This window comes from Lygodium microphyllum, chromosome 15, assembly GCF_053477565.2.
Source record: "Lygodium microphyllum isolate KBCC chromosome 15, Lygodium_microphyllum_v1.1.10, whole genome shotgun sequence".
NCBI lineage: Eukaryota > Viridiplantae > Streptophyta > Polypodiopsida > Schizaeales > Lygodiaceae > Lygodium > Lygodium microphyllum.
Window position 1 is genome coordinate 133251414 of NC_141149.1, and position 15852 is coordinate 133267265.

Here is a 15852-nt window from a genome sequence, read left to right on the forward strand (position 1 = left end):
ACTTGGTGGATGGCGTTCTAGTATACACAAATATGAGAATTACTAAACAGTAGGTCAATCCCACCAAGTTAAGAATCTAGGTGAAAAACAGTAAAAACTAAGGAAAAGCAATTGCCTTCCGAAGCAAAAGAGTTTGCCTACATCATTTATCTTGCAGAGCTGTTAAAGTCCAAGAACTTCAGGCAGAAAGAAGGATAAGTTACAAGGACTTCTGGTAGAAAGAAATATCTTGCTCAGTAGCATTGATGTCCATGGCACGTGGGCATGTACAATTTACATTACAGTACATCGCATTATAAAACTTGATCATACCAGTCTAGCATAAAATTCCTTACAAAATTAAGTAAGCTGAACAAAAGAGAGATCTCAGTTACTAAGCAAAATCATCTTTAGTCCTGTTTGAGATTCAAGAATATAATTTATGAAGACCTAAAGAATCTTGAAGGTACAACCCTCTGCTCTTATATTCTTAACTCCCGCATCCCTAACTACAACTATTGCAGCATTACTCATAATGCCACAGTCAAAAATTAGATTACAACAATGTTAGCCATCCCCATGAAAGCATCTCCCTTGAATAACATGAGATTAGAGAGTTGGGCTCATGTGCCTTAGAGATGGCATTCTCCCTGTAAAAATCAAACAATTTCAGGAGCACTTTGTCAATACTCAGAACTCAAATTCATCCTTCTCCTCTTCAAATGAGAACCTTCCTGCTTCTACCAAATTCTTCAATGTTGAGACTGTATTGTCATCCAGCCCAAGGAGAAATTGCATGCGTGACACCTTGTCTTCAGTCGGAGAACTTTTGTAGAATAGGCAGAAAAGATCTGAAAGTTCCTCTGGCATTGACCAAGACAAGGGTTTTGATGATGGAGAAGCTTTATCACATGCTAGCATGTCATAAAGTGAGGATATCTGCAGAAAAACAGTAAGGTCAAACCCAAACAATCTAAACATTGAGAAGCCCAATCATCAAAATTATAGCTCAAAAAAAAAAACATACCACACCATCTCGATCCTTTTGTCTCAGCAATGATACTGCCTGTATTAATGTGTTACCCAACCTCTCTTTAGCCAAGTCCTGCACCAGTGACTTTGCTTTGCCAACATCTAAACCAAGATCTGAAGGGAACTTCTCATAAACATCCTCTTCATTAAAATCACCAGTGCCAGAGGAAAAGACGCCATCGAGAATCTTTTTGAACAATCTTTGCCGAACATCAGCAGATATCATAGTATCAATTTCCACTCCTGCTTCATGCAATTCTCTAACCTCCTCAATTGTCAGTTTTCCCGATTGTATTGCTGTTTCGATAGCACCCCGCATCTTTGTGTTCACAATACTACTTATGACCTTCTGAGCAGACTCAGATGGTAGTCCAAGCCGCTTTTGGAGCTCATTCAACTGCTGGACCCTTGCTTTTGAAAGTTGACCATCAGCCAGAACCACCTGAGCTTGCTGGCGGAAAGCTTGTTCAGCCAACCCTCTGTGGACCTCTGCCTGCTCCTTTGAGCTGAGACCCAGAAGACTTCCTAACTGTCCAAGCCTCAAGAACTCATTATCATCCTTCTTCACAATAATTTGTGTTCCCATCGGCATGCCAGTGCTCTCACCAGAAATACAGTACAGTAAATAAAGGCGATATAGGTCCAACCTCTCCCGAAGCTCCAAATCATCCTTCAGTGTGATATCAGATTGAGGTTGTCTTCCAAGATCAAGGTCACTTTTTGGCTTGGTCTTTCTTAGTGTTTGAAGCTCTTCCCATTCATCATCATCCTTTTCCTCTGGTTTCTCTACCTGTGTATCGTCCTTTCTCTCTTCACTGGCAGTTTCACCCAAACTTTCACCCTTGATGTCAGCTACTAGCTCCGTAACAACAAGATTATTGAAAATAAGCATTTTCTTCAACTCCCGGGCCGTTTCCACACGACTACCAGCACCTCTAGCACGTTTGACATATGTCACAAGCACAGCTCGTACCTGTATAGAATGAGTCAAAAGAAGCTTGTAAAGAAGATATTTGTTGTGCCTAAACTCTAACTAGTAATGGTATTAAAGCCTATCGTAATAAAATGAGTTTCACATGGAGCAACATACCGCTTTGCTAGCTATACCCATAGCAGCTTCTTTTGTCAATCTCAAGCCCTTCACACCTTTTTGTACAGCAGCTTTCATATCAGCATCATACCCATCAACACCAGCTGCAATAGCATCATCGACAATCTGCCAAGAGAGGATGAGCAGAAAAACCTAAGTCTCAAAAACCTTGCAGACCAACATAGTGCTGGTGGCAAAAGTCCCATGCATACCTTCTCAAAAATTCTGCCACAGATGGTTGCATGAGCAGCATCCACTTTGTCTTGAGGAAGGCAAAACATCACATGTAAGCGGCGAAGGGCCTTGACATCCTCATCATCAAGAACTCCATCTGCAAGGCACTGTTGAAGCTTTTGCCGATAGATATCTGTACCACAAAACATCAGCAGAAACTTTACTCCAAATATCCATTACATGAAACACTTACCAACTGCATATAATTTCGAGATATAAGTAGCTTTTGGCTTATCACTTACTCAAGCTAACTACGAAATTTTCAAGCTCACTCACATAGAGAAAGACTAATAAATGCAGAGAATTAAAGTACTAGTTTATTGAAGTTCAAGCATTATAGTTATAATATGAAATCAGACGGTAAAACCTTCATGAACTTCCATGGCTTTTCCAGGATCAAAATGAAGGCTATCACAAAGACTTTGAAGAAATGCTGCCTTGCTAGGTGCTTTGTCCAGCTCTCCACCAACAGCTGCAGCTTGTGCAAGTCTTTTCCTGTAAACTTTAGTAGTAATCTCTTGCATGATCTCTTCTGCCTCACGATTGCCCAAAGCAAATATGTTTTTCAACTTGCCTAGAGCAGAAACCTGATTACCAAATCAGAAAAAGAATTAGCCTATGGATGGCAATACTTTTTAAACCAGCGGGCTTGACTATTTCTAAAACTACATCCAATAACTGCTCCGTCATGCTAGTCTATAGAGCAGAACCTTATCTTCCTCCAGCTGACCACCAGCAAATGCTTCAGTCAAATATGCACGATAAAGTTGCTTCAAATCGTCCATCTTTCTCTCATCATCAAACTGCCCACCTGAGCATGTGTAAATTGGTCAGGTATAACAATTAAGAAAGCAAAGGGAAACTCAGTAGAACTATAAACACCTGCATACAACATCATGAGTACTAAACTCGCCTAGAATAGATACAGGTCCAACTCCAGCAGGGAGACTTGCTGGATCAGCTTTAGAAGCCACTGTGATAAGAGAATCATTGTAGTCAATAACTCTGTCAAGTTCCTCCACCACTTTCTTTGTATCCCTGCATTTGATTCATGTGCCAACTCAAAAATTGGAGAAAGTACTCATAAAAGTTCACTTTCATCCATAAATATGAGTATGTTTGCATACACCTTACAAGTCACATGAACATTCATATTAAAAAGAGACTTGGCAATCATGTGAGCAACGTAAATGCCACTGTTGGCAACCAAAAACGAACTAGAAAAGGCAATGACAGATAGCCAGAAGGTCTATAGTCTATCACACCAAGAAAAGTCGTGCAAGCATCAAGGATTCCGCCATGCTAGTGTTAAGCGATTACTGAAGTTCCAACTACCAACATAATGTGCAGGCCACATTCCCATGTTTATCTCAGAATGCAGAGCAGGGATAGCAAACATTTTTTTTTTTTTTTTAAATTAAAAACCCCAGCTCTCATCCTCAGCATGTAGGCTTAAGTGCAACCATGTTGCATGTGTGGAATTACACCACAACACCACTCTCTCTAAAATACTTTGAAACATAAGCCATCAAAAGAATATATTCATGTAAATCTATAAAATTCTCTACAGAAAGTTCAAGTTTTGTGTGTGGTGATCTCCTGGCTCTGACCTTTGTACACTTCAGGGCTTAGGACATCTTTTAGATTGGCCATTTTGGGCCTCCATATGATATAGTGAGATTTCATACATGTCTATGCCTACATACAGAAAGCCATGAGCTCGCTACTCTTTGGCCAATTTTGGCATTCATTTGCAGGGTTCCAAACTGAAATGCAAATGCAATGATGGCTGTCAGAGCTCCTCTCTCTCCATCAGACTCTGACCGAACTCACAGGCAGTAGATGACCAGCATGAAGACAAGAAACACTAACAGGTCACAGCCATGGGCCATAAAGTGACCTAGAGCAAATGTACTAGGGACACTTTAGGGTTAGGGCAACTACGTCCTATTTAATGGCTACATCTCTCTACCTCCCTTGTTGGTTCTCACCATCCTAGCAGTCTACCTATCAAGAGAATGAACACTATCCCAGCAGTCTTGTTACCAAGAGAATAAACACACATACTTTCAAAATTCACATTTCACATTTCAAAAACATCAACATGAAGGAAAGCAAAAATGCCCAAGTGTGCGCAGCGAGAATGGAGTGTGTTCAGCAGTAGAGAGTGCAGAGAGAGTAGAGACTTGAGTTGGGTGTGTACCAGTGTGGCACACACAAAGAATGAAAGAATGTATTTATGTTTTAGGGTACGGTACATTTACACCTGCAAGAGTGCGGTCACATGTACAAGTAAAATATATACACGGGAAGTGTAGCGAAGGGCCTTTACACCCAACAACCTCCCACTTAAAGGTCATGAGCAAACATTTAACCAACTCCCACTAGTCGAATGCAATGCTCATGCTGAGCCTTTGCAAGATCTTTTGTGAGAGCATCTGCAGGGTTATCTTGTGTTTTGATCTTAGTCAATGTGACTAAACCATCATCCAGAACTTGTCTGATAAAGTGGTACCGTACATCAATATGTTTAGTACGTGCATGAAACATGGCATTCTTAGCCAGACATATAGCACTCTGGCTATCACATCCAAGTACAGGTGTTTTGGTAGGCAGCCCAAAATCCTTGACCAAGCGACCAAGCCAAACAGTTTCTTTCGAAGCTTCAGTGGTGGCTGAAATATATTCAGCCTCAGTGGTAGAAAGTGCTACTATCTTTTGCAATCTAGAGCACCAAGAAACTGCCCCACCAGTCAAGGTAAATATATACCCACTAGTAGACTTGCGAGTATCCAAGTCACCTGCCATGTCTGCATCACAATAGCCCTGCAGATCTAATGTACCCTTTCCATAGCAAATACATTTTCTTTGTGTGCCCTTAAGGTATCGAAAGATGCATTTCACTGCCTCCCAATGTGCTTTGCCAGGGTTCGACATAAACCTGCTCACAATTCCCACTGCATGAGCAATGTCAGGTCTAGTGGCAACCATAGCATACATGAGTGATCCACAAGCTAAAGCATAAGGAACACCCTTCATAGAGTTGGCTGCCACGTCATCTTTTGGGCAATCAGCTTTGCTAAGCTTAAGGTATGGTGGTAATGGAACACCAAGTGACTTAGCATCTGTCATAGAGAAACGATCAAGCACTTTGTTGATGTACTTTTCTTGTGAGAGAAATAAGAGCTTCTGCTCTCTATCTCTTGTCACACGCATGCCCAAAATATGTTCAGCTGCACCTAAGTCCTTCATGGAAAAGGCTAAATTCAGCTGTCTTTTCAATGCATTAACCTGGCTCTTATGCTTACCAACAATAAGCATATCATCCACATAAAGCACAAGGATAATAAGGCTTCCATCGTTAGCCTTCTTTGTGTATAAGCAGTGATCAACATTGCTTCTTTTAAACCCATGTGAAAGCATGAAGGCATCAAACTTCTTATACCACTGTCTAAGAGCCTGTTTTAAACCATACAAGCTTCTCTTAAGTTTGCACACCAAATGCTCCTTTCCTAGCATAACAAAGCCCTCTGGCTGTTTCATATACAGCTCTTCTTCTAAATCACCATGCAGGAATGCAGTTCTAACATCCATCTGATCAACTTCAAGATCCATAGATGCAACAATAGCAAACAATACCCGAAGAGTGGTCATTTTGACAACAGGTGAAAAAACTTCCTGAAAGTCAATCCCCTCTTTCTGAGTATAACCCTTAGCCACAAGCCTGGCTTTGTATTTGGGTTTGCCATCCACACATTTGATTTTGTAGACCCACTTGTTAGGAATAGCTTTCCTATCTTTGGGCAATGAAACCAAATCCCAAGTATCATTCTGATACAATGACTTCATTTCTTCCTGCATAGCTTGCTCCCACTTTTTCTTTAACTCACATGACAATGCCTCTTTATATGTAAGAGACTCACCCTCATCTGTGAGTAAAATGCAGTCCAAAGAGGGATCAAACCTCTGTATGGGTCTCCTGACACATGTAGACCTTCTCACCCAATGATCTGTGTTATCAGGCAATGGATCTACATCCAAAGGAATGTCAATGACCTCATTATTTGGCTGCTGAACTGCATTTTCAGATTGCTGTAATAAATTTTCAGGCTGCTGTAATTGATTTTCAGCATGCTGATTTGTTGCCCAAACTGATTTTCAGCATCCCTTTGCTGCCCATTTGCATCTGGCTCAATAATGACACGCTGATTATCATAACCAGCATCAAATGGAGCTAAATTTTCAGTGGCTGATGGCTGTTTAAGTGGCTAATCATGCTGAAATTTCACTTTCCTTTTGTCTACATCACTAGATGTGGCATTTTTCAGCAGCTTTGATTCATTAAATACCACATCTCGGCTGCGTAGCACCTTTTTCATGCTTGGAACCCAAACTCTATAACCCATTTCACCATCATCTCCATAACCCATGAAAATGCCTCTGAGGGATTTCATGTCAAGTTTGGTTCTGCTATCAACAAGCACATGTACATAGCATTCGCAGCCAAAGACCCTTAAGTGGTCATATGCAGCAGGTTTGCCAGACCAAACCTCTTCAAGGATGCCACTATCAAGTGCACGATGTGGAGATCGGTTGCAAATATGCACCGCCGTTTTAAGTGCCTCTCCCCAAAACAATTGCGGGAGATTAGTTGTGGACAGCATGCACCGAATCTTCTCACATAAAGTGCGATTCATTCCCTCAGCCACACCATTAGATGACGGATTATAAGGGACTGTAAGCTCTCGTTTAATCCCATTTTCATCACAAAAACTATTAAATTGTTAAGATACGTACTCTCCCCCATTATCTGTTCTTATGTATTTCAGTTTTAAGCCCTTTTGAGTACTAACAAATGCATAAAACCTTTTAAAAGTATCCAATGCCTCACTTTTCTGCTTAAGCAAATAAACACATAGCTTTCTAGAGTGGTCATCAATAAAAGACACAAAATAACGGAAACCACTATGGGTTTTTATTGCATGGTTCATACATTGAAATGGACTAAATCCAAGATACATCCCTTTCTAGAGGCTCCATGAGAGTATGAACTCTTTACATGTTTTCCAAAGACACAGTCATCACAAAAGTCAAGCTTTGAGTTTTTCACATCAACTCTACCAAGTGAAGAAAGTGCATCCAAACCCTTTTGGCTCATGTGTCCAAAACGCTTATGCCATAGCTCCATGTGTGACTGTACTTCTGCAACTGCAACAAACTTTCCAGGAAGTGCCTTGCAATGAAGATAATACAAAGTTTCCTTTTTACCACCTCTAGTGACCAGCATAGATCCTTTTTGTATTTTCCACATTTCACCACCAAAGGTAGTGTAGTAACCCTTGCTATCTAATTGCCCAACAGAAAGCAAGCTCTTCTTAATGCCAGGTACATACCTAACATCATGAAGAATCAATTCCTAGCCATTTTCAAGAGCCAGGTGTATGGTACCCACTCCTTCAATATCACATGCATGATTATTCCCTAGGTAAACTTTCCCAAGATTATCTGCTGCATAAGTAGAAAAACACTCCAGAGATGGAGTTACATGAAATGAGGCACCACTGTTAACAATCCACGATTGTGACAAACCATCATGAGCAGATAACAAGGCATCTATCACATCCCTTTTAGTGATATACATGTCTTCCACTGTCATAGCATGTGGATCTGAAGATGCAACCAGCAACAGCATCTTTATCTTCTTCTATCTCCTCAATGACAACACTAGATACCATATTTGCCTTTTTTGTTTCTTTAGGGGCAGAGCTGCTATCCTTCTCATTCTTTTTGCCTTTTCCATTAGCCTACTTCTTGCGTTCTTGCTCCTTCTTATAGTACCTGCAATCAGGCTTTTTATGTCCTTTGCGTCCACACTGATAGCAAGTGACATGTTGCTGTTTTTCTTTGCTTTTGCTGCGATTTTTATGCTTATTTGCAACATTTGACTTCTTTTCAGTCTGTCCTCTAACATTATAGGCTGATCCACTGTTTTCCCCACTAGACTTGCGTCTAATCTCCTCATTGAGGATAGAACCACGTACACCATCAAATGTCAAGTTGGGGTTGTTGCTCAATAACACAACCAATGCTTCCCATCAATCTGGCAAAGTCATGAGCAAGAAGATAGCCTTTAGCTTCAAAAGCCGGCAAGCCTACATCCTGTAACTAACTCAAAATACCTGTAAATGCAGCCAAATGCTCTGAGGTGGGCTTAGACTCATCAAGCTTTAAGTTGACTAACTTTCGCATGAGATGGACCTGATTAACAGGAGTAGTATTCTCATACGTAGCCTTGAGTTTCTCCCAAACTGCATATGCACTATTGAGTCCCTTGATATCAACCAAGATATCATCAGTAACTGCCATTTTGATGTAAGTAATGGCCTTTTTATTCATTTTAGCCCAATCTTCATCTGACAAAGCAACAGGTTTTTGTTCTGCCAAAGCATCTTCACAATCCTTCAGAAAAAGGATACCCTGCATACGATCTTTCCAAAGATCAAAGCCATTGCCATCAAATTTGTGAATCTCAAAAAGATTCTTTGTGTCAGCAGTGGATGCACTTCCAGCCATTTTTCAGCAATAAATTTCTGCAATAGAATGCTGAATGCAATCAGCCAATAGCAAGGTTGCTGTATATAACAGCAAATACACAAACTTGCACTTCAAAGTGTGCCCAAGAAGCAGATATTTTGCTGTAATTTCAGTCCAAAGGGCTGATTACAGCATATACACAAAGCAAATCGGATACATATGAATACAAGACAGCTCCCACTTCAATAATGCATCACCGTAATGCCCAAATGCAATAACCCGAGTGCTGTATGTGCCACTGTTTCACTGCACAATGAGCATTCAGCAATACATGTACCAAGAGAAGCTGCCTTTTCATAACATTTGATACATCCCAAGTCCAAATTTCTCCCACTTAGCAGTGAATTTGCTGTAATTCCACTGTCAAAGCACAAATCGGCTCAAAATATATCACTAATGTGAAAAGCCCCAAATTTTCTGCAATAAATTTGCCCCAATTGCATTAATACATGTTCCCGAGAGCATAAAACGGGCAAATTCAGCAAAATTTCATAAAATTTTGCAAAAGCCCCAAATTTTCCGGGTCCAAGTGTGCACGAATGTCAACCAATCTGACTTAGCTGGGCAAAATTTCACAAATACAGCAAAAGGCCCAAATTTTATGGGTCCAATGTTGAGAAATTTTAACCAAATTTGGCGAAATCCCCAATTTATACGCGCACAATGTCCGCAATTTTGACGCAGATGTCTGTATTATGCATGAACAGCACTAAATCTGGAAAAGCCCCAAATTTTCTGGCTCAAATCTGTACAAATCTGAGAACTATGCTTGCGCGCGCGAACCGGGGCCTGTTTTAATGTGACAAGTCACAAAAAATTGCAAAAATGATTGTCGTGACCTGTCAACTGATCACGCTGATCAGAAACGAACTGCAGCCTGTCCACGCTGACCACGTCAGCTGTCGCCTGACTGTCGCTGAGCAGATTTGGCTCTCGCCTGTCCACGCTGACCTGTTTCTGACCTGGCGACTGTCTGTCCAGCTGTCGCCTGTGTAAAACGTGACCTGAACACTGTCGCCTGACTGTCCTGAACAGAAACGTGACCTGGAAAGATGACGACCTGACCTGTGCTGACCTGGAATGGCTGCGCCTAACGTCTGGTTACAGACTGAGCAAAAACGAGCCTGCAGCTCTGTCACCTGTTTCGCGCGTGCTCTCGCCTGACCAGCAGAGATGACGACTTGCTGATTTCTCACGAGCGAAGCGTTGGCGATGTCTCGCACAAGCTCCGGGAAGCACGCACACCTTAGCCGAAGCTCTGATACCAGTTTGAAGGAAAGCGAAAATGCCCAAGTGGTGTGCGCAGCGAGAATGGAGTGTGTTCACCAGTAGAGAGTGCAAAGAGAGTAGAGACTTGAGTTGGGTGTGTACCAGTGTGGCACACACACGAAGAATGAAAGAATGTATTTATGTTTTAGGGTACGGTACATTTACACCCGCAAGAGTGCAGTCACATGTACAAGTAAAATATATACACGGAAAGTGTAGCGAAGGGCCTTTACACCCAACACAGCACTGCGCAGTTTTCCCTTTGTGCAAGTAGTAGGATTAACTCAGTTTACATCTCATCAAGGCATGCATCTAACAATTGATGTTTACTTGTGGCGGTTACCCTAAAGGTAAATGACCTAAGATGCAACCTTGTAAGTAAAAGTTGTGATAATCCCGGTGTCATAACATCCAAGAATTTAGAGGACATAGGTTCTTGTAAAGGGGTAGTTTTATTGGCCTAACACATTTCAGGACATCCAAGAGTATGCAACACTGCCCAAAATGCCAGGTCAATTATGGGGAGGGCCTAAACCAACTTGTATGTAAAGGTTGTGATAGTCGCGGTGCTGTAACATCCAAGAATCTAGAGGACATAGGTGCTTCTAAAGGGCTAGTTTTATTGGCCTAACACGTTTAAGGACATCCGCTTAAAATGTCAGGCCAATAATGGGGAGGGCCTAAAGATGGGCAGTTTACTATGACCTTTAGAGATCCGATCAAGCAAGTAGGAGAGCATATTTATGATTTGGTAGTCTACCCAAGACCAAGAAGGATCATGATCTCAATGATTATTGACCAACTAATGAAGAGGGATAATTTTATCCCTACTACAACGGATGGTTAGCAATCATGATTCGAACTTCAAATACAACACTAGGGAAAGCAATTACAGTCCAAATAAGAGTAAAACGTTTCAGAAAGAACAAACGTGAGCATGTAAATATAAAAGATAACTTCATGATTCTATGCAAGCTTCTAGTTCCTTTCTCTAGGATTCACACACAGTGACAAAAGAAGAAAATTGGAGATGCACAGAATGAATGAAGAAACGTGCTACAGAAATGATAGCAAGCTGCCTGACAGAGAAGACAATACACAAGGGAAAAGGTGAAACCATAAATTCAATAAACATGTCAATTATAAAGGTCCAGATGGCATAAGATGCTTCAGAAAAGAGAGGAAACATGGGAACAATCAGACATTTACCCAATGCAGACTATTAACTAGCTACAGGCTAACACCAAACAATTTAACTCAAAAGCTGTAGCAACCAAGTACCTTAGCCTTGTACGAGATTTCAGCATCTCCACAGCAGATAGCAGATGCTCTTCTAATTGCTTTCTCAAATAATCCCTAAGCATGTCTGCTGCAAGCTGCTTCAACAAACAAAAACCACTCATAACAATCCCAGATTACACTTGCAGCCTGTCCAATACCTCAGGCAGAAATCAGAGCCTACAACTTACAATGAAATGATCATGTACATACATTAAGATACACACTCACTCTTATAGACACAAAAACAACACCCCCCAATAGATGCATATACATGTATAAGCATAAGTCTTTGTTTACTTGGTGATTATTTTCTGTATAGGAAACTTTTTAATTGATTCTTTTTCAAAACAGTATTTTCCAGTCATATTGACTCAAGATGGCACAGCTACTACCACCCAAGTGTGAAACCTCTATGTGCTATTTCAGGAAAGATCTCCAAGATCATGCATCAATCACCCACAGATTGCTAAAAGGACATTATTAAAATATGCAGTAGAGATTTCTTCACTTGTAAAAGTCAACCCAGCATAGACAGTTTGGATAGTCCAGAATGCTAATGGCTTGTCCAAGATTCTCTCTCTCTCTCTCTCTCTCTCTCTCTCGCGTCAACTGTCCATGTGGCCATCAAGATTCCTGATTGATCACTTGCCACACATGTCATTATTTGACGTCAATCAGTCCAACCACATTAAATACTCTCACCATATTATTATCTCTACCCTCAGCCTTAGCTGTTGTTCAACTCTTTCTTTAATAAATGGCCCACCAGACGTGTCGCTATCACTAATCCTGACCTGCAGCAGTGAGCCATCTCTCTCTCTCTCTCTCTCTCTCTCTCTCTCTCTCTCTCTCTCTCTCTCAGTCCAGACCCGCCATCCCCCAGCCCTGCAACAGACACACATTGTCCACCCCTGCCTGACCATGGTACTCCAGTTACTGCCTGTGGGGACAGAAAACAGGCAGCAACTAGACTTCAAAGATATGATGGGGTCCCCCTTAAAAAGTAGGGTATCCCCATCATCCAGCAGCCACACAAGAGGGGAGTGAGAAATACTCAGTTATTTGGAGTAGCATCGACAAAGTGGTGGACTTTCATACAAAGAAGGGCATGGAGGCCCTCCGAGATGTATGCAAAATGTATGACCAGGATGTGGGAAATGTCAAAGAGATGATGGCAGCAATGTGCAATGAAGCCATGCAACAAATCAGGGAGGAGATGGCTAGGAAAGTACAAGAATGGAAAAACGAAATTTATGAGGAGATTACACCACACTTCATGAAACGAGCCTTCCTTCTCGGATAGGGTAGTAAAACCTGATCAAGCACTTATATTCAGCGATTAAAAACTCAGCATGAACTGAAATGCACACATTACCTTAACAATCTTGGACAATAGAAACATTTCTTTGACTTTGATTGTTAGTGGACAACGTACAAATTAAGATTCCACAATCTCCTTTGCTGATCCAAAAACCTCTTGCTGTACATACAATCAGCAAGTAATTTGGGCCAATTGCCCCTTCATTTTCACCCAAGACTTGTACAAATAGAACCACCAACTGGCCAAATGTTGCCCCACTTTACAATGGATGGGATGGTATCTAACATCCCTATCAATTCCACGAATTTCAAGTGCTGATTTCAGTGTGTAATGCCTTTTCCTGTTGGCCCGGGTCCCAAGGTGGCTGTCAAACCTGATTTTTGCAAAAATTTAAGATTTACAACAGAAATCCTCCTGATGTCCACTAAATCTAGTTGAGATCTGGTGAGAATGGCTGAGAAATGCTGAGATCTTTTGAGAAATTGCTGCGGAAGCTGAGAGAAAGCCAAGATGAGATAGAAATCTGATTTTCTTCGCAAGAAAACCCTAAAATCTGCATGCTCCCTACTCCAATGTGCATTTAATGCAATCATCTACTGCCAAGCACCTCCAAAATGCTGTCACCTAATCAACAATGCTATTGCTAGCCCCTAGAAGGTGTCTCCTTGCTGTCCCTTGCCTACTAAGGCCCCCAAATGATTGTCTTCTACAACAAATTGTTGTTCTCTAATCAAAAAATGGACTAGCAGATCCTTCTCTCTCTCTTTTTTCGTGAAGGTAATTGAATTGAGTAAATATTTTACATCAGACCATCAGGTCGGCTTAGAACTCTCTCTCTGGAAAATATATACATCAGACCATCCGGTCAGGACTCTCACTAAATCTCTTACATTCTATTTCATCAGACCATCAGGTCCTCCAAGAAGGTGACGAAAGACTATCAAGACTTTAACACAAGAAGAAAATCACATTGCTGGTGTAGAGCAAACAGTAGCCAGCCAGGGGGCAGCAATCTCAGGAAGAATGAGGTCAGCTGATATCATAGAAGAAATCTGCCATAACACCAAACCTCGAATACGGGCCACATGACCATGGATGCCCGAGACCCAATCAAAAATAAAGGCATTTCGAGTATGCCAGATATGCCACAAGGCAGTCCATCTCAGGAACTAGAACAGGCAGGAATAATCAGAATGCAAAGAAGGCATGGAGGGAAGCTTTCCCATAATCCAAGAATGGGCTGATATGCGTAGCTAAGTAGCCGAGAGCCACACGGGAAATAAAACACCAGATCTGTCACGCAACTGGACAAGAGGCAAAAAGATGAAGCAATGTTTCATCACATGTAGTGCAGAATACACGACATCCACCAAAAATCTTCCGAGTACGCAGCACCTCTCCAATTGAAAGACCACCAATCAGCAATCTCCACAAGAAGACTTTTCCCTGATAGGGAACCTTGGACTTCCATAGCTCAAGGACTCTTTCCTGCCACTTCTTTTTGCCATCCCTGATATGCCATAATTTATTCACCTTTGTAGCGATGGCCTCCACCATCTAATGGTAAATCTGGTTAGCAGACCTCTTCTCAAAATCATCCGGTATCACAAACTTCCAGTCACTCCATGGATACAAAGGCTGTAGCACTAGTAACGGAGAGAACCTCTGAAGTTTGACTTGTATGGATGACCAAATATCACCATATCCTCGGGATACCCGAAAATGTTGATGAATACGCCAAAAGAGTAAAGCCGAGACTGCCAAGAATAACACCGTCCAAAACTGTTTGCAACCCCAAACGAGCCATCCGATAAAACTTGAGTCTGTGCAAATCTTTGTCCGGCCAATCTAACGTAAGATCTCCTGCCAAGATGTAATCAAATGAGAAAGGAGAAAAGACTGGGTGATTTTAAGAGGCCTCGAGGAATTAAGCACATGCCACCAGGAGGCACGAATGACCGTGTTACCATGGGAGATGCCAATCTTTTCAATGAAAATTTTTGCAATGTCTGACCAAGGATGACTCTGTACACATAACGCCTACAAAAGGGCCAACCTCAAGGCTTTCATATGCAAATTAACATCCAACAAAGCTGCTCCCCCCATTCGTCTAGGCGTAGTCAAATGCTACCACGAAATCCAAACCTATCCCAAACGGTTCCCCTTCTTTTTCCACAACATGAACCTGATAGGCTGAACAAGTTTCAAAAGGGACTTCTTAGTGCAAGGAAGCAGAGGCAAAAAGAATGATATCATACTGATTATAATACTTTGAGCAACTTTCAATCTGACATGTAAAGGCCAACCTTGAGATTTCCAGTACATGAACATGTCATGAACCCAGGAGCCTATTCAATCCAATAAGGCCTGGGGTGCTACCTCCACACCAATAGGGTATCCCAAGTGTCTAGTGATATTTCCCTTTGAGATCACAATTCCATGCCAGCCCAAGGCCTGAAGATAAGTCTCTATACACGATAGAAGTGTAGATTTCTGAGTATTAACATGAAGGCCAGATGCCAAAGCAAAACGATTCCACGCCACCATTGCCTGATTAACATTAGTGCGATCAGCCTTAAGGAACATGAAAGAATCGTCTGCCAAAGATTGACCCACAAGTTGAGTGCCACTGGGAAGAGACAAGCCAACTATCTCACCTTGATCAATCAGCTTATCCAGCAAGGAGAGCATCGGGTGAGTGACCAAGGCAAACAACAAAGAGCTGAGAGGGCAGCCTTGCCTAAGGGACCGAGATAAGGCAATTTCTTCCGTGATCCCTCCATTAAGAGCAATACAAGCCATAGCTCCCTGACCAATAGTGTCAATAAGAGAAACCATGTGAGGGCCAAATCCCATTGTAGACAATAATTGCCGCAAAAAAGACCAGCTAACATGATCAAATGCCTTCTCAATGTCGAGCTGCAACATAATTACTTGTTGTCCTGAAGCTTTAGCATAGTCAATACGTAGTTGAACATTCAAGATGTTATGCATTATATTGCGGCCTTTAATGAAACCATATTGGTGTGGATGAACCAAGTGCGGAAAAACT

At 41.6% G+C, this 15852-nt stretch overlaps 1 protein-coding gene across 1 annotated transcript in view; it reads right to left on the reverse strand.

Moving 5' to 3' along the window:
• Positions 1–344: 344 nt before the first annotated feature.
• TIC110 (translocon at the inner envelope membrane of chloroplasts 110) overlaps positions 345–15852 on the reverse strand; it is a 52916-nt gene continuing 37408 nt past the window's right edge. Inside the window, exons 8-15 of the mRNA XM_087694796.1 lie at positions 11480–11574; positions 3249–3373; positions 3046–3146; positions 2703–2922; positions 2314–2468; positions 2102–2227; positions 1007–1984; positions 345–918 (exon numbers count right to left, since the gene is read on the reverse strand). Of these exons, the coding sequence (XP_087550922.1) occupies positions 670–918; positions 1007–1984; positions 2102–2227; positions 2314–2468; positions 2703–2922; positions 3046–3146; positions 3249–3373; positions 11480–11574 (2049 nt within the window). The 3' untranslated portion in view covers positions 345–669. The remainder of the gene's footprint in view (positions 919–1006; positions 1985–2101; positions 2228–2313; positions 2469–2702; positions 2923–3045; positions 3147–3248; positions 3374–11479; positions 11575–15852) is intronic.